General features: G+C 33.9%; 1 protein-coding gene across 1 annotated transcript; it reads left to right on the forward strand.

The window, feature by feature from the left end:
• The first annotated feature begins 5,347 nt into the window (after positions 1–5,347).
• LOC107818034 (ferredoxin, root R-B2) lies at positions 5,348–8,008 on the forward strand. The gene is made up of 2 exons (XM_016643945.2): positions 5,348–5,486; positions 7,283–8,008. Exon 2 carries the CDS (start codon positions 7,290–7,292, stop codon positions 7,740–7,742), a length of 453 nt encoding a protein of 150 aa, XP_016499431.1. The 5' UTR covers positions 5,348–5,486; positions 7,283–7,289; the 3' UTR covers positions 7,743–8,008.
• The last annotated feature ends 616 nt before the right edge of the window (positions 8,009–8,624 follow it).

The following is an 8,624-nucleotide window of genomic DNA, read 5'->3' on the forward strand; positions in this document are numbered from 1 at the left end:
CTGCATGCCATAGCGATATATATATTGGATCGGGCTGCACGCCGCAGCGATATGACGCTTGGGCTGTAGGAGCCCCTCCAGAGTCTGTAAACCCCAGTGAGCGTAGTCGACTATAAATTACGGATCGGGCTACACGCCGCAGCGGTTACTATGATTTCTATTATTATGAGATACTAAAGAGCCGAGTGCTGAGAGTGAGAACTGTATGATGAGAGTCGAGTCACGAGTGATTGAAAGGCTACCCGAGGGGCCATATTCTGAGTGATTTCTTGCCCGAGAGGCCTTGTTATGATGTTTTCACTTATGTCACTCTTCTTTTAAATAAGCCTCTGTTTGATATACCGTTAAGTATCGATTCCAAATGTTTAAACTGGAAATGTGATTTTATAACGAAAACTGATTTTTTTAAACTGTAAAGATGACCTGATATTCTGTTGATTATCCAGTTATGTATTTTGAACTGCTCGTCACTGCTTTCAGTTCTTATTTACTCTAGTTACTTACTAAGTTGGCGTACTGACGTTACTCCTTGCACCTTGTATGCAAATCCAGGTGCCCGAGCGGCCGAGTGAGGGCTTTCAGCTGTTTTCAGTATTTGACGGAGACTTAGAGGTAGTTGCATGGCGTCCGCAACCCTGTTCTCTCCCTCTTATCTTATTATCCTTCCGCATTTCCTAGACTTTTGATGTATTAGGTATTCAGACTTGTATTAGAGGTTCTAGACTCGTGACACCAGATTTGTTGGGGCTGTGTAGTTTATTGTTATTTTGACTTTCCGCATATCTTTTGTTACCTTAACGCTTATAATGAATTCGGTATCTAAAACTTGTGTAGGAAAATGGTTTATTACTAAAGGAAAAAATGGGTCGTGGTTAGTTGATTGGTTAACTTGCCTAGTATTGTGATAGGCGCCATCACGACCGGTATTTGGGGCCGTGACACAAAGTATACGCGAAATCGGTTAATTATATTGAGACTATAAATAAAGGAAAGATTTAATATCTTCTATTACTATAACTTATAGCGGGGTAATATGTATGTGAAAAGCTACCCGCTTTATTCTTCAATTTGTACTACACAAATAAAAGAATGTCACAATAAAGTAGAAGTTTATTGATATAAAAACCCATATCATAATAAACTTGAAGTTTATAGATAATTGCACACGTCATAGTGTAAATCTGAAGTTTATCAATATTGATAATTTATTCAGTTGACATAATTGGTTTAGCGATATCAATTTAAGAATGATGTGCAAAAATAATAGAGAATTCACATGGGTAAATATTAAAGAACTAGAAAGTTCTTTACGAATTCTCTTATATTGCTTGTTCTCGTTAATTAATTGACCAACTAAAATTGGGATTGAATCCCATGAATGTTGGAAATATCAAAGGTGAATATGGGCCCATTCACCTGCCATGTATAACATATAAGATGCATATATGAGATGGTTACATGTGCAATTATTATTAACTCGCAACATGGTGTTTTGCGAGGTAACTTGCTCAATAATTTAATTTCGAGCATAATTTCCAGATTTTCTATTCAAGAAGCTCATCTTGATAAGTTGGTTTACATCATAGTTGGTTTAGTAAAATGATTTATTGAGTGCCTTCACTTAATAACTAAATTATTGCTTATGAGAACAAAGTTATCTATATTAGTTTGATATACGTTCTATACGAAAGTATATTACATTCTCCCCTCACAAGTGGTTCAGGGTCAAAAACCAAATAATTTCATCTTGTTATTATTAATGTGCGGTGTATATTTTAATTAACACCACAATGCACAAAGATGGGGTCCCAAAATGAGGAAGAAAGTTAGTTTTTCTAACATGAGGGGGAGACATGCTAAACAATTGAGAAAACGTTACGTGGAATGAATTATCATTTATACATCTAGATCCTCGAATATGATAATATGAACTTGAAGTTCATAAAAAGATAATTCATTTGCAATATATTGCAAAACATACCAGACGCATTTGCTGACCCAAAGAAAGTAACTATATTCTCATTGCAAATGCTCCTATTAAGTCCTAGAAGGACAAAGTCTATGGTATGTTTAAAGTGTATAGACAAATCAGTTTCAAATAAACTTCTTGATAAAGAAGATGAACAAATGATCATAATAAAGGAGACAAGTGATCTAGAAGATCACATGATATAACACTTCATAAAATCTCAAGAAAAATTCAGGTACCTGAATATATGAATGGAGAGATCTCTATGTTATGTCTATATGAAAATGAGGAGGTTGGAACCGATATAAAATGTTTGTCAACGACATCTATCATAGCGCTAAGTATAGATGAGGATTTTAAGTCTGTCTAATACAGACACAAAAATATTGGCCAAATGAAAGAGACACAATTCAAATAGAATTTGTTTCATATGAAAGACATATAGTTTTGAACATGTAGTTCAAACACTTGAAAGTATAAAGTCAATGGTATGTGCAATCAGTTTTCGATATCTTATATGTCTAGCATGACATGAAAACTTGATATGTATCTAAAGTCTATTATATGACTTAACTTATATGACAATCCATGAAGGATTTAAGTTGCTTGAAGCATATGCAATTCTTGATCTTGAAGTACCACTTCCTCAGTGCAATTTGTGCACAAATGTATCTTGCTATAATTATAAGCATGATAATATGATAGCAAGAGTTTTGACCTCTATGTGAAGATATTGAACTGACGATTCCAACAAGATCATATGAAGACAGTACATCTATTAATGATGATGATTTCAAGGTGAAACAAATTCGTTCAAGTTAATATGGCTGATTTGTTTATCAAATCTCTACCAAAGATCTTTTGAAGATGGTGCACAAGATTGGAATGCAAATGCTTAAAGATGTAAATTGATGCTCTCATCAGGAGAAGTTAATATGTGTTGTACTCTTTTTTCCTTACAAGGTTTTGTCCCACTGAGTTTTCCTTGCAAGGTTTTTAACGAGGCAACCAAAAGGCGTTTTGTTAGATATATGTACTCTTTTTCCTTCTCTAGAATTTTTTCCCAGTGGATTTTATTTTAGTTAAGGTTTTAACGAGACACATTATCTATTGAATAGACATTCAAGGGGGAGTGTTATGAATAGAATTTTATTTATGGTGAATGTCTATATTTAGAGAGATTCTAGGGATTATTACTTGGTGGCTAAGTCACTCTTTCCCTATAAATAAAGTGTTCTATTCCATTGTAAATGATCCCAAATCAATAAGAATTATTTCTCTCTACTTTTCTCGGCAATGCTTTTCTTTTCTTTTATTGTTTTACAACAAAACTATTTTTTATAGCAAAAAACCACTCCAGTTTGTACTTAGTATTCCAAAAGTCACGGAGAAACAAATGAGACATTACTTGGTTGAGATTAGAAGAAAAGTAGTATTTGAAGTTAGAAGTTGAAAAGGGGTTCACAAAAAGCTCTTAAAATTTGTTTTTCAAACTTCTGATCATCAGTGGCGGAGTTAGAGTCTTCACCAAAAGATGTCAAAATATAAAAAATAGATGCATTAAAAAATTTAGGGGAGTCTACATATAATAAATATATATAAAACAGAAAAATTTATATAGCAATACAATGTAATTTTCCGACGAATAAGTGTCGATTGACACCCCTCTGAATGTGGCTCCGCTACTGTTGATCATATATTTCAAGTTTGAAACTGAAAAAAGAGGTCAATTTTATAAGCAAACACCTATTAAAATAATCATCAAATGTTATTTCGAATCCTTGAGCCAAAATCTGTGGCCAAATGGTATAATTTGACCTTTAATAATTGTATCTGGAAGGGTGTAGGAAATAGGACAATATTATGTATTTTTGGTATTAATCAAATTGTTTCTTTATAAAGAAAGATAAAGAACATTCGTGATGCTTTGATGAATAAGACAATGAAGAGTCTGGAAACTATCATTGTATCATATTCCACGTCTGCCTCCACTCTCTGTCTGCATACAATGTATCACTACAAGTTGACTCTCTTCAACATAGAGTTACCAACTTGGCTCCTTCCACCTCTTATTAATTACATTATTATTATATTATATATTCCACATTATTATAGTATAGTTACGTCCCCTGATCTGCCCAAAATGATTTGTGCTTCTTTAATATCTTAATATTTTAGTAATGCTTTCACCATCATAAAAGGTATAACAAAATTAAAATTTACTTAAGTTTAAGAATTTTTATTTCAAAAGTTAGTATACAAGTACTACAATAAATTACAAATTTTTATATTAAAAACATACAAAATTATATTTAAAAAACTGAATAGTAGTTGGTTGGTTACTACATTTGATTTTCAATGAATTATTGCTTGATCCCCACCACCTACAAAAAAGAAAATGCAAAGGCAACTTAGTTTATAGGTAGTGGCGGATTCATGAGTTTAATCTATGCGTTACTCCCTCCGGTCTATAACAAGTGATCATTTTACTTTTTTATTTTTGTTCTAAAATAGATATCCATTTACATAATCAAGAAAGAATTAATTTTATTTTTTCAAAATTTACTATTATTTACATATTTCAATATGTCAAGGTAACAATTAATTAAGGTTAATTTAGTGAATACATATTTTCTCTCTAGAAGTTTGTATTTCCTTAATGGATGTACCAAAGTAAAATAATCATTTATTTTCACAAGAGGGAGTAATGATTTAGATTTAAACCATTGGATCGATCACTTATTTGAATTGTGGGTTCCAAATTCAACATTTTCAATAGATATATATTATGTTTAGCTCGAGGCTAAAAGTTATCGGCTCAGATAAACCTATAACTATACCACTAGATCGCCTCAGCTGGCCGACCCATATCACACATAAATGATTGGAAAATTATACCGTGTAAACAAAATAAAAATAAATTTAAAATTTTAATCCCTATAAGAGTACTGTAGATTCAAATCTAAGGTGTGAGAATTGCTACTGATTAAAGGGTAGTAAATAACAAATTACGTCTGTTGAGTTGTGTCCCACATTGGTAGGTTATGGGTATCTTGGTCTTCTTATATGGCCTTGGGCAATCCTCACTCACAGGCTAGCTTTTGGGATTGAGTTAGGCCCAAAGTCCATTTTTATCGTGAGATCAGAGCCAGGCCCATCCCAATTTATTGTTACCAATATTGGGCCCCCATTTATATTGTTCACGCTCTAATGTCACGAGCTAGCTTTCGGGGTTACTCTTATCAACGTCCTTATCAAGGGTCGAAAGGACAAGTAAAGTCAAGGGCACGTACCCTTATTTGTTTTTTAATCTGTTTCTTTGCTCACTTCAACAGTCGCATATATAAAGCACCAACCTCAAAGGGAATTATTTTCATCTGTTTCTTTGCTCACTTCAAAAGTCGCGTATATAAAGCACCAACCTCAAAGGGAATTATTTGGGGTACACTGTACAGCTATTTCTTTGATTTGGTATTGTGTATGCTCATTTTCTCCAACTTCAGATTCTTCTGCTTCAGTAAGTTCGTTCCCTTCTTTATACTGTTTCTTGATTACTGGATTTGAAGTTATTTGTTTCTCCAGAGAATGAAATTACTATGTTGTTGAATGAATCAATTTAATGTAACGTTGTTTGATCTGGTAATAGATTGATCTTTTAAGTTCTTGTTAACTGGCTGTGAGTTTGAACTATTGAAACCTCTGACAAGTGACAGATTCGTTTATTTTCTAGATTATCAAATTAGGCTTATTGTAAAACAGTTGCGTGATTTTGTAAGTATTTTTAACCTGGTTGTGTTAAAAAAGTTTACTATCAATGCGCAGAAATTAAACTCTTAATTTAGCTTATATATACCACCAACAACAACAACCCAATGCCACAGGTGGGGTCTGGGGAAGGTAATGTGTACGCACACCTTACCCCTACCTTGTGAAGGTAGAGAGGTTATTTTCGATAGACCCTCGGTTCAAAGAACAGTTAAAATAAAGTAAGAAACAGTAGATTTAACTTACATACACCAACAATATACATTCAACTTATATACACCAACAATATAAATAAGTTTTGTATTAGCAGCATATTTTTACTTGTTACAACAGCCTTAACTTGATAGTGTGAAAAAACTTTACATTGTTGGTGCAAAGAAGTTAAATTCATTTGAAAATTGGATCATTTGTTGTAATTAGTAGAATAGTCGTCATTCAATTGAAAGTCCTACTAGCAAAGTTTTGTTCTTTGAACATGTATGGATTGTGATTGTTCTTCTTTGTGTTGTCTTATCTTTCTTTGTTGTCCTCTTATTCTTTGGTTGTTAATTTGCCGTAGAGAAATACAGAAGTGTTTGTACCGAGTTGTGGCATTTGTGGTCAGTTGGGAAAGTTTGACAAAACTTTTTAGCTTTTTGTCAAGTGTGTGGACTGATAAGTTAGGAGCCAGAGTCCACCTTTGCATGAATAATTCTAAGTAGTATTTCTGTTCTGTACGTAGAAAAATATACTTTATTACCTTTAAGCTTATCCCTTTTTGTAGCATAAGTTTGGTGAGTATGTAACACACATTTGCGACTTTGTTGTCTTGGTATAATAATTTTGTAATTTCTTACACAATCAGTGTCCAGATCAATTGGCATATTTGTGACAGACTAAGGGGACCATTTCATGTATGTGTGTGTCACTGTGAGTGATAGAGCAAATTTAGTTGAACATATCAATCTAAGTACTTCCAAAGAAAGCAAAAGGTGGATTTAATGGAATGAAAATCCCTTTCTGAAAACTTAGGTCTTGATTGGAAGTTTATGAATCTTGAAATTAGAATAAGATGCAGCATAAGAATAACTTCTGTATTTCTGTTAACTGAAGACTAGTTTCTTCTGTCTATGCACTTAATTATATACGATACTGATACACTTTTTCATAGAGAGTGTGCAGTTTCAAACATCTGATAGCACATTTGACTGGTCTTGTAATGGGATATCGCTAACCATTTGAGGATATAGTAGTGCAAATTCAGTTTGTTTAATTGGTTAATGTCTCGATGAACTAGCTGGATCTAATGACATTCAAATTCTGTGATCATGACTAAACGCATTAATCAATAGTAATACTGAAATTAAATTGCAGCTTCATGGTTTGGCTTCTCTTTCAATTGGATCGCTACTCGCTTAGGAAAACAGGAGTTTAGAGTCCATTATTTTGGCTTTCTTTGCTTGCATACAATACAAGACAGTGTCTTTCTTTATTTGCTGGAAATATATTTCATCTGGTCATGCTTTTTAGCGCGAGTTAGCTAAATTGATCAAGTTGTGTGTCTCCCAGGTGTAATATGTCGAGTATAAGCATCTCTTCGTCTTCCTTGCTCAAAGTTGCACCATCGATAAGATCCTCCGCCTTTACAAAACCTCAATGCTCTTTAGGTTCTGTAAAGAATATTTCCAAAGCATTTGGCTTAAAGTCTTCGTTGTCCTTCAAAGTATCCGCAATGGCAGCATACAAGGTGAAACTAATAGGCCCTGATGGTACCGAGAACGAAATTGAAGTGTCCGACGATCAATACATCCTTGATGCAGCAGAGGATGCTGGTTTGGAGCTGCCGTACTCGTGCAGGGCTGGTTCTTGTTGTACTTGTGCAGGACAGTTGGTTTCGGGATCAGTAGACCAATCCGAAGGTGCATTCCTCGACGACGATCAAATGGAGAAGGGTTATTTGTTGACTTGCATTTCGTACCCGAGATCTGACTGTGTTATTCATACAAACAAGGAGGAAGAAGTTCATTGAATATTGTTAATGTGCTCATTCTGTTTTAAGGCAATTGCAGAGTTTTAGTAGAAAGCTTGTTCTGGAAAAGGGAATAGGAAAATAAGAAACCATAAAGAAATAGAGTTGTTCTGCATCCAGATAGTAATGTTTGTGTCTGGTTTATGGCATAAATTATGTTTGTAAGTTGATATGTGGTACTTCCACTTGTATTGCTTTCTTGATCTGCTGAACCAAGGATTCTTGAAACGGAAAAGGGTCAAATATGTCCTTATACTATTGAAAAAGGTCTAATATTACCCTCCGTTATACTATCCGTCCAAATATACCTCTAACGTCATACTATCGGTCCAATTGTATCCCTGACATCATGAAAGTTGTACACACCTACCCCTCCTCCGTTAACTGCCTCCCCTATGAACACATTTTATTGCTACCTCACCATTTCACCCTGTTTGCAGCTACCAACTTCAATTACTTTAAAGTTGTATCATTATTTTGAAGACTTCACTGCCTCTACTTCCTCTTGCTTTTCAAAATACCTGTTGCTTCTCCGACCGATCCTGGAATTGTACGTACATTTCACTTGATCTTACAATTTTGTGTTTTATTTTGAATTTCCTTGTGTTGCCGCTGAATTTGTATGACCTATTTAGGGAAAATTTAGTAGCACTTTTATTTTAACATAAAACGTAAAGAGAGAAAAAATGGTAGCCTTTCAGAAATGTGGTTGAAGAGAAAGAAACAAAAAAAATCAACTCTCGTGTCTATGTTGTTTTTCTTTCTCACCATGGTCGATTTTGAAACCTTAAACTAGTTTGCATGTATCTTTGCTTAGTTTTTTATATAAAACAAAATGTATTTTCGTTCGTATAAGCATGAATTTTGAATAGCAAAATCAGA

This window comes from Nicotiana tabacum, chromosome 11 (genome assembly GCF_000715075.1).
Source record: "Nicotiana tabacum cultivar K326 chromosome 11, ASM71507v2, whole genome shotgun sequence".
In the NCBI taxonomy this organism is placed as follows: Eukaryota; Viridiplantae; Streptophyta; class Magnoliopsida; order Solanales; family Solanaceae; genus Nicotiana; species Nicotiana tabacum.